At 37.0% G+C, this 22,111-nt stretch overlaps 1 protein-coding gene across 1 annotated transcript in view; it reads left to right on the forward strand.

Moving 5' to 3' along the window:
• LOC105470097 (developing brain homeobox 2) overlaps positions 1 to 21,027 on the forward strand; it is a 48,045-nt gene extending 27,018 nt beyond the window's left edge. The window contains exons 3-4 of the mRNA XM_011721847.3: positions 4,379 to 4,566; positions 11,791 to 21,027. Coding sequence (XP_011720149.3) covers positions 4,379 to 4,566; positions 11,791 to 12,123 — 521 coding nt within the window. The 3' untranslated portion in view covers positions 12,124 to 21,027. The remainder of the gene's footprint in view (positions 1 to 4,378; positions 4,567 to 11,790) is intronic.
• Positions 21,028 to 22,111: the final 1,084 nt, after the last annotated feature.

Consider the following 22,111-nt stretch of genomic DNA (forward strand, 5'->3'; position numbering starts at 1 on the left):
CTTGACAAGTTATAACCTAAACTTGTTTCAGGCACCCTTGACAGTAATCTGTCTTTCCAGCTTTTCTCCTGTGTTCTTTCCAGTCATACCCTGCAATCCAGAAATACTAGGTTGTGTGAGATTCTTAGGTCTGCCATGTTTCACACTTGTCTTCACCTGGCTTCATGCCTCTGCAAATGCTAATTCCTCTACCTGCCTTTCCCTTGTGAGCCAGCAAGAGGAATTGCTGTTCTTCTGGGTGCTGCTCTCTCTTAGGACCTACTTTGTTGACCATCCTAATTCAGTGGCTTCTTATCTGGTGCACTAATGCCTTCTGTGCTGTGGTCTCATCCCACTGTATTGTGGCTGTATTCTTCTTGGACTTTTCCTTATCAACTGTGAACACCTTAAGGATGGATTTGGATTCATCTTTGATTATTGCTCAACAATGACTTGGTAACTGACAGGTTATTCCCAAAAAGGTTGCTACAATGCTTGCCTGTTTTCATTAGAAAATAGAACCAAACTTAAAACATGGACAGTGGAGATGAATTATTTGTCCAGAATTCTATAATGCAATGACACAGTTTTGTGTTTACTTTTGTCTTTTCCATTTTTTCTCTGCGTTTTTGCTTAGTTGTGAACATAATATGTATCTTAAATATCATACTTTTAAAAATCATAGTGTAAGTACTTTCTTTGCTTCTGCCTAATCTTCATAGTTCTCATCTTTAATGATTCATTTAAATTTTACCAAGTGGATAATTTACATATGCATTTCTTTACCAGTGGATATTTATTTTTCCTCCTAATTTTTAATACTTATTGCTGTAATAATTATATATTGGATACATTTAGAAATTAAGAATGCCAGAGTGCAGAGGAAAGAGCCACTGATTTGAATTCAGAAGATCTTGGAGCCAGCTTTGCTCCATGTCCTTTGTGTGTCTTTGGACCTTGACTGCTCTGAACACGTCTTCATCTATAGTGAGGGATATCTGTGGCATATGATTCTTGTAAAGATCAAATAAAATCCAACAATGGGAAGTGAAGTAGATTTGTAGGATCCTTAATGTGAGCTAACCACTGAAATTTTGCTCTCTTATTTCATTGAATCTTGGGAGCAGCCTTATAAAATCAGCTGGAAGAGACTGAATAACTTGCTTTAAGACATGCATGTAAGGGCTGAGATCCAAACCAAGGAATGCTCAGAGAAGAAACACACTTAGGAAAAGATGCACATATTGAGATATTCAGAATATTTTTATTATTGATCAATATTTCATAAAACTGCTTAAATCTCTGATAAAGATTAGTGAATCTAGTTGTCAAAGTCTGACTTCAAGATATGATCTTGGTATGAGACAGGCAAAAAGAATTAGTGATGTAACAGGGGAAATAACCAACATCCTATGTGAAGATGAATGGAGGGGCATCAATGAAAGTAGACCTTTATAGAGAATTGGACTTGATGACATCTCAAGGTTATGGCAATTCAAAGAAGATACAGAGTTACAGAGCTGGAAGGAAAGAGGGAGAAGTTAGTGGTTCATTTTGCAGAGTGAGGATGAATTGTAATGAGATGTAACCCGGGGCTTAGCCAGGAGATGTTTGTAATCTTTTAGTCAAATAGAAAAGGAAGCTGCCACATTGTAGAAGCCAAATTGACAAGATTTGTTGTCATTTTCCGTCTACATGTCAGATAACGCCAGTATTGTGTAGGGTTAGTACATTTATTGTGGTATCTGTCTCCTGGGTTTGAAACCCTAGCTTTGTGACCTTGAACAAAGTTACTTAACCTTCCTAAGTTTCATTTTATTTCTGTAAAATGGAGAGAGTAATAGTAGCATTCATTCCATAGATTCAATGTGAGAATTAAATGAAATAATGCATGTCAGTGGCTTAACACAAAGTAATCATTAATAGTGGTGTTTAGTGTATGTTTATTATTATGTCCTGTCCTACTTCTATTGATCTTCATTACCTGCCCAAACCCTTGCAGTTCTCTATTATCTGACTCCATTCCACTTTAGAGGTCCAAATGTCTTCAAAGGCCTGGCAGGTAAAAAACAAGCTAAGCAAGACTGTGGCAAACTGGGGCCACATGTTCCATATAAAAAAGAGGCACCTGCTACTCACTTTAAGCCCAGTGTGGTTACCTTTGAAGAGGTGTCAGAAACCTGGACTTTATGTGGAACTTCCCGCTGTTTAAATGTGTATAACTAAATAAGAATTCTTAACCAACATGCTAAGACCAAAAAAAGCCCATTTGCAGACTGGATATGGTTGCCCGCTTGCAGCCTCTGCTTTATGCCTTTCTGCAGCCTTGATGACTGCTTACTTTTCCTTGCATAGACTTTATTCCTTGTGCTTTCAGACATACTAGTAACTGTTTGAATTGGCTTTGGTTCTTTCTCTCTTTAACGGTATTGTTCTTTTAGACTTGACTTGACCTGACTATTTTCTCTGAATTCATCATTTCCTCCTCTGTGGTGCCAGTGCACTTTGCAGATCTTTCTATTCTAGTACTTAAGACATTCATTTACTTGTTTATTCAGTAAATAATTATTAAGCGGCAGAATGCATAGTAGCCATAACCGTAAGCCTGCCTTCCTGGTGCTATGTTACAGAGTTAATGTTCATGAGTCACCCCTCCCATAAGAAAGTGAGCTCCTTTAGGGTGGGAACCATGTGCTCTTTGTCTGGTTTCTTCAGCAATTGGCTCTGTGAGCCTGACACCCAGTGTATTAGTTTTCTATTTTTGCTGTAACAAATTACCATGAACTGAGTATCTTAAAGCAACAAGTACTTATTATTTTATAGTTATAGAGGTCAGACCCTGAAATGGGTCTCACAGGGCTAAAATCAAGCAGGGCTGTGTTCGTTGTGTAGGCTCTGGGGAGAATCTGTTTCCTTGTCTTTTCCAGCTTCTTGAGGCTGCCTGCATTCCTTGGCTTCTGGCCCCTTCCTCCAACCTCAAAGCAAGAATGTAGCATCTTGAAATCTCTCTCTGACTAGGACCTCCTAATTTGCCTCCCTCTTCCAATTGTAAGGAATCTTATGATTACATTGGGCCCACCTGGATAATACAGGATACTTCATCTCAAGGTCAGTTGATTAGCAACTTTAATCAATTTGCAACCTTAATTCCCCTTGCCATGTAACATAACATATTCACAGGTTCTGGGGATTAGGACATGGACATCTCTGAGAGCCATTTCTCTGCCTGCCACACCTGGGAAGCAGAATGAGTGAATGAACCATGAAAGCCTATAAACTCTCAGAGCATGGGAACCAGTATTGTGCTAGGCAGAAAAAGGCAGAAAGAGGAGTTTCTGCCTTTTTGACCTCAAGGAGTTGATGATCAGTGGAATTGCAGGGGAGTGACTGAGAGCCCTTCAGTTCTCTCTTCTCTTCTCAGATTAAACATCTCTGACTTTTGCAAGTTTTCCCTGTCCCAGGTTTATGTCAGACCCCTTGTTTTGTGTTCCCAAATCTCCCTCTTTAGGAATGCAACACATTTGTGATGCTAGTTCAATAAATGCCCTTCTACAATATTTTACAGGTAAGGAGGGCAATTAAACATATCTGTCTTATTTCTCATTGTGTAGTATTGAGCAGAGTGTCTGGCATATGGTAAGTGTTCAAAATTTTGTTGAAAAAATGAGTAAATAAACAAATGAAGAATTAGAGAAAAATGAAGTTTTTAAATCACCTACTACTTAATCCATATTGGGGCTTTGTAACCGGGACCTTGGGCTGTCTGATGTGGCATGCAAAATTGGAAGGATGAGCAAATGTACATTTCCCCTGCACTGTGGAGCAAAGAGTATTTATCAGATTCTCGAAGAAGTCTATATTAGTCTGTTCTCATGCTGCTAATTAAGACATACCAGAGACTGGGTAATTTATAAAAGAAAGAGATTTAATTGACTCACAGTTCAGCATGACTGGAAGGCCTCAGGAAGCTTACAGTCATGACAGAGGGCGAAGCAAGCGTGTCCTTCTTCACATGGCAGCAGGGAGGCAAAGAATGAGAGAAGTGCAGAGCAAAGTGGGGAAAAGCTCCTCACAAAACCGTCAGATTTCATGAGACCTCATTCACTTTCATGAGAACAGCACGGGGGAACCACCCCCATGATTCAGTTACCTCCCACGAGGTCCCTCCCTCAGCACGTGGGGATTACAATTCAAGATGATATTTGGGTGGGGACACAGAGCCAGACCATATCAGAGTCCATAGCCAAAAAGAGATTAGGAAGTACTGCTTTAAGTGAGCAGAGTTGAAATGAGGTCATTTGGCCATAGTACAGAGTAGGAGGATACCATATTGTCCCACGAAAGACTGACTTCTTTCTGAAGCTAACTGGGCTTTTGTATCTTTTTCCCTCGACTCTAGGAGAAGAGAGCGTGCTGCCTTTCCTGACACAGGACTCTAATTCCAAGGCTCGGAGGGGCATTTTAAGAAGAGCTGTCTTTTCTGAGGACCAGAGAAAGGCTCTGGAGAAAATGTTCCAGAAACAGAAATATATCAGCAAAACAGACAGAAAGAAACTTGCCATCAACTTGGGACTGAAGGAATCACAGGTACTAATGAGCAGGAAGATGTCTACTGCCTCTGATTTCTTGTGAGATCAGATGAAATCAGTTGTGTTCAGAGTGGTGGGCCATAGGAAACTGCTTCTGATTTCTTAAGGCACACAATGGAATCCATTTATTTGGCAAATGTTTCTTATACCAGGCATGGTGCTAGAGCCTGAGGTGTTCTTGAAATGCTTTTCATATTTTTTTAGTGGGTGGAGATATATGTCCCATTTCCTATTTGGAAACAGATCCATTTGCTGAGAGGTCTAGGTTTTTGCCATTGGGCTGCTTAGTTCTTTTCAAATGAAGAGAAATGCTAAGGATGTGGTAATTACGTTATAAATCGTTTGCTCTGTGTTCAGAGAAACAGGTTAAATAATTCTTCAAAAAGCAGGAACCACTTTTCCTATCTTTCTTTTCATTTCCAATCCAAAATCAAAGCATGAATGAGTGACTCATGAATACTTCTTAATGGGTTTCATGATTTTGTTCTTTAGGTTTATGTCAAGTTCAATTAAGCAGTTTCACATTTGCAACACTTACATAGCTTTCTTGTTCATTGAGGTTTTGTATAATTGTGAATGGGACTTTCTGGCTTTTGGAGTTGTATAATACTCCATTTAACGTTTGACCTACTTGTTGCAAATAATCAATATCATAAGGCACTAGAAGTTTCCTATTTAACCCTCCTTATAATTGTCGTGTGAAATACACATTATAATAATCCCTGTTTTCTAAATGAAAAAATAAGAAACTGAATGTAGGTTCTATATCATGTAGTAAAGAGGTTTCGGAGGTAGGCTCCCACCTTAGACAACCTGACTCTGGGGTTTGTGTTCTCTTTAACCTAAAAATACCACGTACAGTTGTGCATAGAGTTCACTGTACAAAGGCGTCTGGCCAAAAGGAATGGTGGCAGCTGAAATGCAGCACGAACACTGCCAGGTTGAGTTTTCTGGTGCAGGCCTACATCTGCCTGGAATATTTGAATTAACATAAAGGGACTAAAGAGTTAGAGGAGGCTCTGGGCTAACCACCATACTCTACTGTTGTTCCTCACTACCGATGACTTGGTGGTTAATTTTGGATCTTATTAAAACCAGTTATTGGCTGGATGCGGTGGCTCACGCCTGTAATCCTAGCACTTTGGGAGGCTGAGGCAGGTGGATCATGAGGTCAGGAGATCGAGACCATCCTGGCTAACACGGTGAAACCCTGACTCTACTAAAAATACAAAGAAAATTAGCCGGGTGAGGTGGTGGACTCCTGTAGTCCCAGCTACTTGGGAGGCTGAGCAGGAGAATGATGTGAACTCGGGTCACAGAGTTTGCAGTGAATCGAGTTCGCGCCACTGCGCTCCAGCCTGGGTGACAGTGTGAGACTCCATCTCAAAAAAACAAAAAACAAAAAAATAAACACAGTTATTATTGGACTAAACTCTCCTTGACCCTAGGGAAGTGTCTTCATAAGCTGCTTGCCCCAACTTTGTCAAGTAGTAGGAAGCTGCACGAGGTGTAGTAGAGGGTAATTGGCCTATATTAGTCAGTCTGTGCTCTCCTAGCTGTGTGGTACTAATGAGTCCATAACCTTAATTGGTTGTTCTGTGCCTCAGTTTCTCACTTAAAAAAACAGAAACAAATATAAGAATTCTGTCTATGTCACAAAGCACTTTTGTGTATATAACAGATAAATCAGCAGCCAGATCTTGATGGTCTGTTGTGTGCAAGACACTGTGCTAGGTAGGCAATAACAGGGAATATTGATAAATACTGAATAAGACACAGTCTGTGCACCTCAGAAGCTTCCACACCCCATGGAAACTCATAAAAAGTTTGATAAAACTATATAATAATAGAGACAGTATCACGTGGTAGGTTAGATATACTGCCCAATAAGGGGATCAGTTCTCAAAGTTACTTATCTCTCTGAAGCCTTTTGTTGATCACCATCTCTGCAAAGGACAGCCGTGTGATGGGTCCATATACGACTTCTGGAAAGTCTAGTGATGGAACTCTCTGATCTCAGAGGAGCTGTTGGGCCTGAGAGAGGATATCAGGGGAGCTCAGTGGGCCTGGCCTGCATCTCACTGGTGTAAGAAGCTCCTATTATCAGAGGGGAGACAACAGGCAGGTTTGGGAGCTTGGAGAGCCTCTGGTTGAGTTGAAACTTGAAGTAGGTGTTAAAAGATGGAAAGCAGTGGAAAGTAGCTAAGTTCCATCTGACAGTGCTCTGAGAAATTGTGAAAATCTCTGATAGTACATATTGTGGTCCCAAAAAGAGACTTCTGAAAAGAGAATGCAACAGACATATATAAAAATTATGGGGTATGACCACAATCTCTCCTCCTGCCTCAAAAACAACTATTTTCCTATTTGTATGCTATCTTGTTCTTATCCATAGGCATATGGTTTTACATAGTTAATTATATTGTGTTTAAAATTTGGTGCCTCAGGAGTGAGTACTTTCTGTCTTATTGAATCACAGAAGTAATTTAACATTTTCTTATTTGTAAATCTATCCATTACACAAATGTATCAATTACACAATTGTAGTATATCGATTATAACATTACAATTTGTAAATATATCAGTCTTATTTGTAAATGCATCAGTATATCAGTTACAGCATCTCAGAATTTAACATTTTCTTGTTTGTAAATATATCCATTACACAAATGTATGAATTACACAATTATATCAATGATAACATTACAATTACAATTTGTAAATATACCAGTCTTATTTGTAAATATATCAGTATATCAATTACAGCATCTCAGAAGTAATTTAACATTTTCTTATTTGTAAATACATCAATTACAATATATCAATTACATGATATTTATTGTGGTAAATTCAATTAAAAAGGAAACCTGTAAAGATAAAAGTGAAAACTCATCTTACTCTCCTCGAATCCAATTCCTTGGTTACTTCTGTCATTCACAAATGGCCCTTGTTTGAATTTTTGACACATCATGTATTATTTTAAAAATAAATTTATATGTGTATTGTATATGCATGAACATATAGTAACACAAACACTTGCATGCTTACCATGTGCCCTTACATTTTGTGTCAATTAATTCATACAAAAATTTTATGAAGTAACTACTTTTACTACCTCTATTTTACAAGTGAAGAGGCTGATAATTGTGTTTGTGTATATATATACATATATATACATATACATACTTACATAAAAATTTAATCATATTGTGCATGTATTTTGACATTTTCTAAAGAACAGTACAAATCACCTGTATATCCAGCTCACAGATCTAGCAGTAGAGGCCAGAAGATCCTCCAAGTATCCCCTCCCACTCACTATCTGCTCCTTCCAAGGATATCCTCTATCCTAACTTGTAACTTCTTAGTTTTGCCTCTTTTTGTACTTTTATATAAGTAGTATTATTCAGTGTGTAGACAGAATGTGTTATATCCATATAGTGGAATATTATTTACCCATAAAAAAGAATGAATTACTTACTGATAATACTACAACATGGATGAACCTTGAAAATATTATACTGAGTGAAATAACTCACTTACAAGGACCACATATTATATGATTCCATTAATTTGAAGGTCCAGAATGGGGAAATCTATACAGACAGGAAGTAAATGAATCTACTTAGGGCTGGGGGAAATAGGGAATAGAACAGAGATAGCCAAAGGGTGTGGGATTTCCTTTTGAGGTGATGAAAATGTTCTAAAGTTGGTGATGGTTGCGTTATCTGTGAATACATGAAAACCTTTGAACTGTACATTTTAAATGGGCGAATTGTATTGTATGTGAATTATAGGCTCATAGAGCTATTAACAAATTTTAAAAAATAGTATCATTCAGTATTATTTATATAAATAGAATTATATATGCTTCTTTTACTTAACAGTATGTTTGTGAGAATCTTCATGTTGTGTGTAGTAACAGCTCATGTGTATTCATTGCTGTGTAGTACTACCATTATGTAGTATACCACAGTTCATCCATTTACTGATGGTGGGCATCTGTATTGTTCCCAGTTTTGGGCTATTATGAATAATGCTACTGATAATGTGTATTGTTTGGTGCTTTTTTCCTTTTTGAATATTATGGATTGCTTCCTTCCATGTCAGTACATACGGATCTACTTCATTCTTTTTTTGTGTTTCGCAACAGACCATCATTTCACCATCCTCAATTTTAAGTTACTTCCAATTTTCACTATCACAAATTTTTATGCACTTTAAAAATATTTTGTAAGAAGAGAGTGTGAGTGAGATTTATGTGTAAAAGTGTACGTACATTTAAAATGTGGCAGATTAAAAATTCCTTTCCAAATATAACATTGTATCAAATTAGATACTGACATATGAAAATTTCATTCTTACTAACAAATAGTACCATTTTGCAAAACCTCTACCATTTATGATTTGAAAAATGTTGCCACTCTCATGGGCAATGCTATTTGTTATTTTTCAATTTGAATTTTCCTAACTATCAGAACGTGAGGGGCTTTTAATTGTTTTATTGGCCACTTGTAGTGTGTGAATTGGCCTTTTCATGGCTGCATCTTTTTTTTTTTATCATATTGTCTTTTTATTGATATGTAGCAATACTTTGGCTGTTAGTCAAGAATTATGGAATATTATGGTTAGGAAATTTTTCCTGTTTCAGATGTTGCAAAAGTCCTTTCTAAGTTTGTGACTTTTTTTATTGAGGTAAAATATGCATAGCAGAATTTATTATTTTAACCTTTTTTAAGTGTTCAGTTCAGTGACATTAAGTACATTGACATTGTTGTGAAACCATCACCACCATTCATCTCCAGAAACTTTTTCATCTTGTAAAACTGAAACTCTGTATCTATTAAACAATAATTCACCATTTCCCCCTCTCCCACCTCCTGGCACCCACTATTGTACTTTATGTTTCTATTAATGACTATTCTAAGGCTCTCATATGAGTGGAATAATATGGCATTTGTACTTTTATGCCTGGCCTATTTTATTTAGCATAATATCTTCGAGGTTCATTTCTGTTGTAGCATGTGCCAGAATTTCCTTCCTGTTCAAGGCTGAATAGTATTCCTTTGTATGTATATACCACATTTTATTTACCCATTTATCTGTTCCTACATGCTTGGTTGCTTCCCATTTTTGGCTATTGTGAATAATGCTGCTGTGAACATGGATGTACAAATATCATTTAGATTTCTTGCTTTTAGTTTTGTTGGGTAGTTTCTGGCTTGTTCATATGTTTGTACAGAAATTTCTCATTTTTATGTATTCGACTCCTTTATATCTTTTCTTTTCCATGTATCCTCTGTTTTATGTCATGCTTATGAAAACATTCATCTCCCCAAGACTATCATGATAATCTCTATTTTCTTTTAAAACTTTTGCAGTTTTATTTTTATATTTAGCTATTTAATCTATCTGGAATTTGTTTTTGCATTTCTTGAGAGGTAGAACTTTCAATGTTACTCCCCATATATGCATTTGTCTCAACACGGTTGATTGTGAGGAAACTCCTTTTATGCTTTTTTTTCTTTGAGATATCACTTAACAACAAATATTTATAGATATACAGAAAAGCTAAGAGAAGAGGAAATAACGAATGTGATGATAAAGGAAAGAATCACCATTGAAAACAAAAAACTGTCTCAGTGAAAACCCATTAGAAATACTTGGCATGCTTTCTAGGAATAAATGCCCACTGCAAACAATAAATGAGCTTATGAGTAGAACCAAGTGCTGTGGTATGTACACATTAGTTCTGTTTTCATATGAAAAGCCTTAATCATGGTGTTGTAACTGAGATGACAGTCTTTTGCACTGAATTGCCTGGGGTAGATTTCTTCCATTTTGAACACTGCCAATCAAGTTGAAAGAAAGAAGAAATTGTTTTTCCAATCTGGAATGAGAGCCTCAGATAGAATTTTTTTCTTCACTGAGAGAAATACTTGGTTGATATAATAATTATTTCTTCAGGTAAAAATTTTCTAGTTTTTGTTTTAAAAATAGAAATCAACTAAATTGTTAGTGTAAGGATGTGATGCAATACACAGGAAAGAATGTGATTGGCTTTTAAGCTTCCAGGAAACCAGTTGTGAAATTGTCAGCTCAGGCACAGTTGACTACACAGTGTATAAAGAGGGAGGTTAGTAATAAAGACTCAAGTGGCATGGGTTGGGGGTAGGTATGGTTCAAATTAGGAACCACCATCATAAGCACTTTTGGCTTAATTACAATTAGTTGTTATTTATTGAGCCTAATTCTTACAGTTTGATAAATCCTGGGAGTAATCAAGACTTGGAAACTGTATAAAGCCTGCAATTTATCAAAGCATTACAGAATGCATTCTTAATTTAGTCTCAGAAAGCTCCTGATGAGGTCTGAATGTTTATAAGAGCCTGGGCCCTGGAGTCAGACAGTCATGAATTGTAGTCTCAGTGCTTCCATTTCACTAGCTGTGTGACCATGAGCTAGTTAATATCTCCAAACTTCAGTTTTTTTAACATGTGAAATGAGGACTTCTTACAGCCATTCTGAGGATCAAATTATAAAATCCATCCCGAGTGCATAGCCTGATGCCTGGCACTAAATAAACACTCAGATGCTAATACTAGCCCATCCATTTTCTTTGAATAAATAATTCAGCACAGACTAGATGATATTTTAAAATATCTAGGAGTTAAATGAATTTTGAAAGCTATCAGACTTACAGGGTGTAACCAATTTATCACAGTTGTTTTGTTTCAAATGTGTGTATGGGGATATTAGATTAAGATATTTTTGGCAGGGTGTGGTGGCTCATGCCTGTAATCCCACCACTTTTGAAGGCCAAGGCGGACAGATTCTTTGAGCTCAGGAGTTCAAGACCAGCCTGGGCAACATGGTGAAACACTGTCTCTACAAAAAAAATATAAAAATTAGCCTGTTGTGGTGGTGCGTGCCTGTCATCCTAGCTACTCAGGAAGCTGAGGTGGGAGAATTGCTTGAGCCTGGGTGGTGGAGGTTGCAGTGAGCTGAGATTGCACCAGGGTAACAAAGAGAGACCCCATCTCAAAAAAAAAAAAAAAAAAGATATTTTGAAGGAGTTCATGTGAAAAGCCACAAGGACTTTTTGAGGTCGGCTCTCATAAGGTATTCTGTAGAAGGGATAGTAGAAGCAATTACAGTTTAAAATGCTGAAGTAAAATAACCTGGAATAAGTGATCATTTTGTGCAATTATTTTGTCAATAGGTGAAAATTTGGTTTCAGAACAGAAGGATGAAATGGCGGAATTCCAAAGAAAAGGAAGTGCTTTCCAACAGGTGTATCCAAGAAGTAGGTCTTCAAGAGGATCCCCTCTCACGGTCTGCTCTGGGTTTCCCTTCTCCATGTCCTTCAATATGGGATGTCCCCCAACAGCACTCAAGTCCAAGATGGAGGAAGAATTCTCCAGAACCTTCAGAAAGACTAATCCAGGAGAGTTCAGGGGCACCACCCCCAGAAGCAAATTCACTGCAAGGTGCCTTGTATTTATGTTCTGAAGAAGAAGCTGGAAGCAAGGGTGTACTTACTGGGGCCATCTGAATGGAAGCATTCCTCCACATCAATTTAAAAGAACGCTTAGTAGTAACATTTGGGCTTTAATGCCAGCTCACCTGTACCTCATCAGTGCTTACAGCCTAACAACTTTGGAGCGATATATGAACTAATGCTTTAGGAAACTCACTCCAGTGTTCTCTTGTTTGGCCCTAGACTCAGGCTTAATTTGTAAGTGGAGTAGAATCTCCCAGGAAGTATGATGGAACTGAAAAGAAGGACAGCAACAGCTGGCTCGGTCCCTGCTCTTAGTATGTGTATATGTGTGTGTGTCTCTATGTGTGTAGATACATAAATATCCATTAAAATGTGTTAGTAGAAACTAGTTTCTCTTTAACTATTGCATTGAGTAAATTCATTTCCTTTTATGTGAAGAAAAATACCATTGACAGAATGTTATTAATTTTTTGAAAATAATGTAAAATTTGGACTTTGGTGCAAACTTTCATACCCCAAAAACATGTTTTAAAAAATCCTCTATTTTCCAACTTCTTTTGGTATCCAGCTAAGTGAATTTTAACACCTTGACTCAGCAGTCCTCATCAAATGAGCCGCTGCTAGATACATACACTGAAAATATATATTTAAAATGAACCCGACAAGCAAATTAGAAGAATTTCTATATATAACTATTAGTATCCTTAATCTCCAAGTCTCTGGACCATCGGGCCATCGGGAGGCCCATTTAACTAATAAGTATTTTTTAATCTTTTCTCTGTAAATATGGGCCTAGACCAGGGTTTGCAAAATAAAATGCCTTTAAGACCCTGTCAGGTAAATAAAAGCTATGGCTCACCCAAAGATATTTGAGTCAAGTAATTTTTCAAATACTGTATTGGCCAAACAGAATATCTATGCCAAGAAGTATGTGATCTCTGGCCAAGACTAAAGAAAGCCGTGGTGTCACAGTTCTTAAAATTTTTCTAACTGGACTTAAAACCACAATAACTAACAGAATCAACGATGATTTCTGTTTGCGCTTCTAGTTAGAGACTCAATCTTCCACTTAGGTGACATACACTTTACATATTAGGTTATTTTTATGTATTAACAAACACTACACAGATGTTTTGTGTTTTTTGACTACCCTGAAATCGTATCTTTCTAAAATTGCATTTCTGGTAATGATCTACTTAGTTAATCCAGAAGTTTTTACTCCAGGACCAAGAAGAAGTTATGTTTCACTTTGAAGGAAATGAAACAAAAATAGGAAATGATGTGGTTTTGCCTTGAACTCTTGTCAATCTGTGGACAAGAAACACTCTGAGAAGTTCATTAAGTGGCATTTCGTTAGTGAGTAAGCTGCATAATGATGGTGGCTTCTAATTTGCTGAACTCCGCTAGTCTGAGAAGTTAACGTCTTTTGAGGGTTTAGTGTTTAGAAAAGATATTTCAGAAGATAATGGTTTTAATCAACAGCAGGAAATTATTTTATATGAATAGAATTGGACTTGGTATGTCAACCCGTGTCTTTACCACATGATCTTTTACTTAAAAGTCATTTTAGAAGCGTGTCTCAGTGCCTCATTGTGGGGAATGGGAGCACGGATCTGCTGACAAAAATTTGAAATGTAAAACCAGTCTTAAAATGATTTATAGTATGGTTTCTATTCTTATAATGTTAACCTCATTTACATTTATAGGGTACTTCCTATGTGCTAGAGACTGTGCTAAGCATTTAGGGTGGATTAGCTCATCTAATCCTCATGGCAATAACGCTGTGATGTAGACGGTAATTACTATCAGGATTCCTGTTACCCAGACAAGGACACTAAGGCAGAGTATGGTTGGGGTAATTATCCAGTGTCATTAAGTTAATAAATGGGATTTGAACCCTGACACTCAAGTTTTGAATCTTGGCATCTTACCAACCATGTGGGGATTGCATACCAGTGTTATGTATTCACACAGCTATGGGATGCATTGTAAGAGATACATTTTGGGGATTGCAGTGAGATTTATTAAAGAAATTCAGAAGCTTTACCATCTTACTTGGGTAATGATTTTATCTTCAGTATTGTGTTTTCTATTAGATTTTGAACTTTAAGGAAATTAAGGAATTGCAAAATCCTTCAACTATGAAGCCTCTATAGAAAATAGTCCCATAGGAGTGTTTAAGCATAATCACTGTTATCATATATATATATGAGATATATATATAATCTATATATCACTCACTGCTAAAATCATAAAATGCTTATCTGTGGTCAGTGTTTCTTGAGAATAACTTGAAAGTCAAATAAGAGAAACCTCTGTCATGGCTATCTGATAACACAGGTAGGGCTAATTGGTTCTTAAATAATCTTCCCTCAGGGCCTAACCCAGCAGAGGCATCTAAGACCCAGCAGAGGCATCTCAGTGTAAAATTAGCTTGATATTCAAATAGATAAATCAAGCTTTTAATTGTTTTCCACTTTGGAATGTGTTAACACTTAGGAAAAGTATGCTTTAGATGGATATATTACTGGTACTTAGGAAACACATACACAGTACACATACATATGCCCGGTGTGCTTTCACTTTGCCTTTACTTGCCTGAATGGCTGGAGAGAGTGGCTGAGCCCCCTATCGTGTTGAAGGGTCTCCCTTCTCTCTTGTGCTTTGCTACCATCCTTCCTCCCCTCATGTAAATATATAATTTTCTCTGCCATCTAGATGCAGACTCCGTTTCTTCAGTTGATGACATATTAGTAGATTTGTTGTCTGCTTTCCAGACAAATAGTGCTCTAGTGAGAGCCAGGGCCATAGAAGCCTGGAGGCTGAAGCATTTTAATTTAAAAAAACATTATCAAAAAGATCTTAAGCAGATGAGAAAAAATGGTGAGCATTATCCCCTAAGCTTTCAGAAAGATAAATACTTAGTGTTGGAAATATATAAACAGGTTAGGGATGATCACTGGCTTTTGAGACAATGAAAACCATGATCATTAATGTTTAAAGGGCAGTTCTATTTTCTTAGTAATATGGTGGTTTGAATGGGGAACCCAATTATTCAGTCCATTGGTTCTCAAACATTAAAAGTACACGTCCATGAACATGCTATACCTTCCAACCAGTTTTGGATATGTGCTCGGATTTGGGCATACACTTCATACATACTGCTTCAAAAATCCCTGCCACCCACCCCACCTCTCAAGAATCATTAATACACACTCTTGTTCACTTTTCAAATACAAGTCACAATTAAATATGCTTGTCCAAGCCACAGATGTTCTTTCTGGCCCCCTTCACTCCACTTTCTGATGCATTCCCTTAAAAACTACATACCCCCCAGTGTGCTCCATGACCCCTCCCTTGATGACTAATGGTTCCATGAAGCCTATTCTACTGTGTACATAAGCTTGTTAGACACTGCATTTTGGCTATCTGAAATTCCTCAAAATATTTTTTCTCTCTAAATTTAAGCACTTACCGGGTACTATGTATGAAGCCTTATCCTAGCTCTATGTAAACAAGTATGATGAAGAGCATGGTTCTTGACCTCAAGGAGCTTCTAATCTAGTCTTCTTGCCAAGAAGAAATTCTGTGACATTTTCCATTCCGCTGGTGATGGGATCCAGTGAATTTGGGGCAAAAAATAAGCTTCTGACATCCTCCAACACGTCATCTTCCATTTGCAATGCAAGGTTCTTCCATGATCCACCATACAGAAAAATGCAAGCTGCTTGACCCTGCTGCTTTTCTGTGCTGTCCCTCCTCCATTCAGGCCACAGTGGACCCAAGAGGAGCCAGAAAGAGTCCAGGGAATTCAGTAGCTTCCTTTTGTTCAAGGCGTACCCTATTTCTATTTTTCTTTCTACCTTCTCAGCCTCAGGTCAGCCTATACCTATGGTAAGTAGGACGAGAGAAGAAAAAGCAAATAGTGCAAGTTGGGGAAGTCAGGATGAATGTTCTTGAATACATATGGAAAATTTTGCAGAATTAATTACAAACAATTTCTGAAATAAGCAACTACCCTAAAGACATAGCAATAGCCTAACAAAGATGGCCTTTAGCTTCCAGCTACTACTTCAGTTCTGTTACATTATTATTTCTGGTTATAAAGAAGCACACTTGAAAATATAGCTAACAAAGTAAAGTTCATATATAATTCCACCTGGTGATAGCCAACTTAGCTCTTTCATGAAACATTTTCAGTCATTTTTTGAATGTATTTTTATGTAACTATGTGTGTCTAAACAAATTTGGACCATAGCGTATATCCAGTTGATTCTACTATTTTTTTACTCAATTTTGTACACAGAACATTGCCCCATGTCATTAAAAATTACTTGAAACTGTTTATGACAGCTGTGTAATATCTCCTTGTAGCTCTTTCACTTCTTGAGGTGGACCAGGGTGTGAGGCTAGGAGATGACAGGTGATAGAAAGAATGATCATGGGCTTTTGTACCATAGAATACCCTTAAGAAAAGTAATCTGATGTTTATCATTTATTTGAGCTAAATGAAACTTCAACAAACATAAGACTTAGAATGAAAACTGAATAAATATACTTTTAGTGGTGTTAAATATAGTGTATCAAATACACCAAAGGGAGAGCCTCTTCCAAAAAGCCACCATAAAGCTTATCAAAACATATCCCATGCGTTCAAAATTCAAGAGAGTGTACACACTTGGATTTGAGTCCATAGCCAGCAGCAAACATAATAATATGGGATAATATTCCTCTGCTTTATTGTGCTTTGTAGTCAAACTGATACATTATTCAGCTTTTTGAGTATGTATTATTGTCTACCAAGTGGGCAGGAGTCAAGCAAACTAATGGGGATCTGGCATCTGTCACCACTCCAAAGCCTGAGGTGATAAATCTGGTTTGCCTATTTAGTCTAGAATCTCCCACTTGTTATAAATTTATGGATTTTTTTCTCCAAGTTGCTTAAATAACAGAAGGGGAGAGTCTTTCAAGATCAGAACATTCCAACGTTAAAAGGGAGCTGGGAAACTTTTAATGTTATTTACACCTAAAGCAGAAACATCATTCCTTGATGTTAGTCAAAAGCCAAACACCAGGCATGCCAAATCTGAATAAAATACAGTGATATAATTAATACATAATATATATCTAATTCTTTCACTATGAATGCCATGCCCATCAACTACTGAATAGGCATTGTAGTTTCCTAGGTCTGTTGCAATAACTACCACAAACAACAGTAATTTATTCTCTCATAGTGGTAGAGGAAAGACACCTAAAATCAAGGTGTCAGGAGGGCCATGCTCCCTCCGATGCATCCAGAAGGCTGCTTTTTCCAGTTGTTGATAGGTCCAGCTCCAGCTCCAGGCATTCTTTGACCTGGGGTTGCGTGACTGCATTGTCTACCTCTGTCTCCATATGGTTTTCTCTCCTATGTGTTCTCCCTATGTGTCTGTGTCCCAAATGTCCCTATGCCTTTCTCTTAAAAGGATACCTGGCATTGGATTTAGAACCATCCCTAAATCCAGATGATCATGTCTCAGGATTGCTTACTTAATAGCACCTGCAAAGACCCTTTTCTCAAATAAGCTTACATTCACATCTTCCAGGGTTCAGGACATGAGGTTTTTTTTTTTTTTTTTTTTTTTTTTTTTTTTTTTTTTTTTTCAGGGGGGACCACTATTCAACCTCCTACAATCATAGTCTACAATATCAGAGGAGAAGGCTTAGAATGAACAAAAGCAAAAGACTTAGACTTCCTTGGCAGTCCTTCCCATGGAATTTGACTAATATTGCTTTGACTTCAGCTTGTTGTGTACCATCCATACAACACACTACTTGCAAGAATATCTGGGATACATAAATTGTTGTGAAAGTTTCCTCCAGTGTGGATTTCTTTCTATACTGGGAAAATTTAAGAAAATACAATGCTAATTTTTCAAAGCCCTCACATGTATTCCAGATGTTGATCATTTAATCCAAGAAGGTGTTTCCCTATTATATAAATGTGGTACACATAAAAAAATTGGCATTGTTTAAATTATGACTCACACATGAACCATTGTTTTTTGTGATGTAGTTATTTTAAGTGATTCATTAAACAATGCCAATATTTTGAGCACATACCATATTTGTATAATGAGGAAACACTTTCTTGCATTAAGTAGTCAACATCTGGGATCCATGTGAGAATTTCTTTGAAATTTTAAATAAAGACAAATTAGCATGGCATACGTTTTCTCGGAGATGGAACTAGCTGGTAATCAAAAGACAAGGTGAACTTGGTACTACATTGTGATGAAGAAAATGGGATATTGTTGACAGAAGCATCAATAATGTTTACCATTTTGAGGAAGGCATAAATGGAAGTATAGAGTGAAATGCAATAATGAGCTGTGTTGAGTCAGGGATCAAAAATCAACTCAATTGTACTCTCTTAGTAAAAATGTAAGTTATTAAATACTTTCTGGAGGGCAATTTGGCAACACAAGCAACCTGAGTTTGCCTATGTGGCTTTTTTTGAGACAAGGTCTCACTCTGTCACCCAGGCTTGAGTGTAGTGTGGTGTGATTATGGCTCACTAATGCTTTGACCTCCCGGGCTCAAGCGATCCTCCTGCCTCAGCCTCTGGAGTAGCTGGGACTATAGGCATGCACTACCATGCCTGGACAATTTTTTTATTTTTTAGAGACGGGATACCACTATGTTTTCCAGGCTGGTCTCGAACTCCTGGGCTCAAGTGATCCTCTGCCCTCCTGCCTAGTCTTCCCAAAGTGCTGGGATTACAGGCAGGAGACACCATGCCTCATTGAACATGTGCTTGGCCAATAAGCACATGTTAAATGAGCATATTCTTTGAACAGACAACGCCATTTACTGGAATTTATCTTAAAGTAATAGATATGCAGTTTTATATACAAGGATGCTCGCTCTCTATGCACACACACACACACACACACACACCCCCACAGAGTAGACTTTCTTTTAGAGCAATTTTAGGTTCCTGGAAAAACTGAGTGGACATAGAGAGTTCTTGTATATCCCTTACCCCTGCATACTTACAGCCTCCCTCACTGTCAACATCTTGAACCAGATTGGTGTATTTGTCACAATCAACAAACCCATATGACACATGATTATCACCCAAAGTCCATAGTTTACAATTAGTGTTCACTGTTGGTAGTGTTCATTCTATTGGTTTTGACAAATGTATAATGATATACAGCATAGTTTCATTGTCCAAAAATCTTCTCATAATATAATTTGGTAACAATAGGGCTTTGGTTAAATCAAATTTAGCAAATTATATAATGAAATCCTATGTGGCCATCGAAAATAATAATGTAGAAGAATAATATCTTTATAAATGGCCATGATTCATTGTTAAGGGGAAAATAGACTACAAAATGTTAATAGCCTAATATTTTGTGTGTGCCTATGTGTATATGTGTGTGTTTATGAGTGTGTGTGTGTAGGCACGAGCACACAGCTTTAAAGAAAAGACTGTATGCCCATATATTAACTGTGGCTATTTCTGGGTAGTGGGGTTAAAGTGATGTTTGCTTTATTTTCCATGTACTCTGTTTTCTGAATAATGCACTATAAATGCATATTGCTTTTAAAATCAGCGAACACGTCTTGACATGGATATCTCACAGACATCTCAAATTCAAATGAGCCCTTTTCTCACCTTAAATCATCACCAGTATTTCCTTCTCTCAATAAATAGCAAAATAACCAGTTGCTGAATTCAGAAACTTGGGAGTCAGCTTGACTCTTTCCTCCCTCTCTCCCCTCATATGCAATGAATTACTTAGCTTTATCTATGCATTTCCCTTAACATCTCTTCAATCTGTTTTCTTCTTTCTGTCACCACAGCCACTAATGCATTCCAGATCACCATTATCCCTTGCTTGCTTCTTGTTTCCTAGAAATCTCCTTGCATTCCTTCTAGCTCCCTTCCAACTCCTTCCCCAGTCTGTAGTCAGAATGATTCTTCTAAAATGCAAATCTCATTGAATTAGGGTTCTCCAGAGAAACAGAACCAATATAATCTATATGTCTATATCTAGCTAGCTAATTAGATCTATCTATATCTATAGATATATAGATATATGAGAGGAGATTTATTATGGGAATTGGCTCACATGATTATGAAGACCAATATGCCATCTGCAAGATGGAGAACCAGGAAAGCCAGTGATGTAATTCAGTCTGAGTCCAAGGCCTGAGAACCAGGGATCCCATTGACAGGCCTGGCTTCTTCTGGAGGCTGTAGGGAACAATCCATTCCTTGCCTCTTCCAGATTTTGCTGGCTCCAGTATTCCTTGGTTTGTGGATGTATCACTCCAATATTGGTCTCTGCAATGACATGGCCTCCTTCTCTTCCTTCTGTGTCAAAGACTCCGCCTCAAAAAAAAAAAAAAAAAAAAAAAGATTGCCTTTGGGACCCTGTTATATAATCTAAAATAATATTTCCATCGCAAGATCCTTAACTTAATCACATCTGTAAAGAGAGTCTTTTTCCCAATGAGGTAAGATTTACAGGTTTCAGGGATTAGAACCTGGTATCTTTCGGGAGCCATGTTTTCCGCCTACCACAATTAGTATAATATTTTAAAATATGCTAGTTAAGACTTCCTTTTAAACAACACTTTTCCTTGGTCAAAAGTATATTTTTATATTATGATTCTATAAACATATATAAATCTTCTTCATGATAAAGAACTTCAAGTCATAAAGAAATAAAACCAGAAGACCTAATACCATTGTTTTAATAGGTATTATTGTCTTCTTTCTATATATTGTAAAACTTTAAATTCCTTTCATATAAATAGTAGAAACTGGTCATTTCATTGACTTGCTTGTGCTAAAAGGAATTATACATTAATCCTTTCAATTATTTTCTATAGGTATTTTTAATCATTACATTTCTGAAATTTTACTCCTCTTTATGTTATTTCATGTTACTCTTTTTTTCTCTTTGATGAAATATCTATAGTAACTCTCTGTATGGTATTTATCCATGCCACATTGTTTTTACCTTTATAATATTTGTCGTGATTTACCTCTACAAATTTATATCGAGTTTTTTAACTTTAGCAATAAATTTAGAGTTTATTGAGCTTGTATTGTGACTTCCACAGTCGTTTATTAACTTCATGTTTCATTCGAAATTGATTGCATTTTCCTCTCCAAATGAGCTCCACTTATACATTTAGACTCAATAAATGCACTACCTTAATCTAGACATCTAAATCAAAAGTCTGGGAATAATCTTGAATATCTTTGTCTGTCTATTTGTCTCTCTCTGTCTCCTCCATATAGTTTATCACAAAGTACAGTTGACTCTACATCCTAAATATTTATTCATTTCTTTCTATACTGCATGCACTACGTCATTCCAGGCCATCATCTCTCACCTGGGAACAACATTTTAACTGGCCTCCCCATTGCCAGTTAAAGAAGAGACCAACTAGCAATAGTCTGTTATTTAAATTCTCTGCTGATTTCTCTAAAATAGGGATTTTTTATGCATGTGTTAATAAACTTAATTTATAAATATTGCCCCATTGCCAGATGATGCTATTTCATTTGCTAATTTGAAGAGTGCAACAGCAAGGGATGATTTATCAATGCAAGTGTCACTCTGATATGTAACTGCTGTTCTCAACGCCATGAATACCTTCTTATGCAGATGGGAGAGTTCCGCTGAATCTAAGGTATAGTTTAATTTAAAAAACGTTGTTTAAGCTTTACCTGTAGTCATAAACTTCAATCTGAAATTAAACGTGTATTTTCTTAGTATTTTTCTTCATAGTAATTTCTATCCCAGTGTGGTTATAATAAGAAAAACAGTTAAAATATGCTAGTCTGTTACAATGAAGACTTCTTCTTAAACAACACTTTTCCTTGGTCAAGAGTATATTTTCATATTATGATTCTATAAACATATATAAATGTAATTCAGTCTGAGTCCAAGGCCTGAGAACCAGGGATCCCATTGGCAGGGCTGGCTTCTTCTGGAGGCCATAGGGAACAATCCATTCCGCCCCCGCT

This window comes from Macaca nemestrina, chromosome 10, assembly GCF_043159975.1.
Source record: "Macaca nemestrina isolate mMacNem1 chromosome 10, mMacNem.hap1, whole genome shotgun sequence".
NCBI lineage: Eukaryota > Metazoa > Chordata > Mammalia > Primates > Cercopithecidae > Macaca > Macaca nemestrina.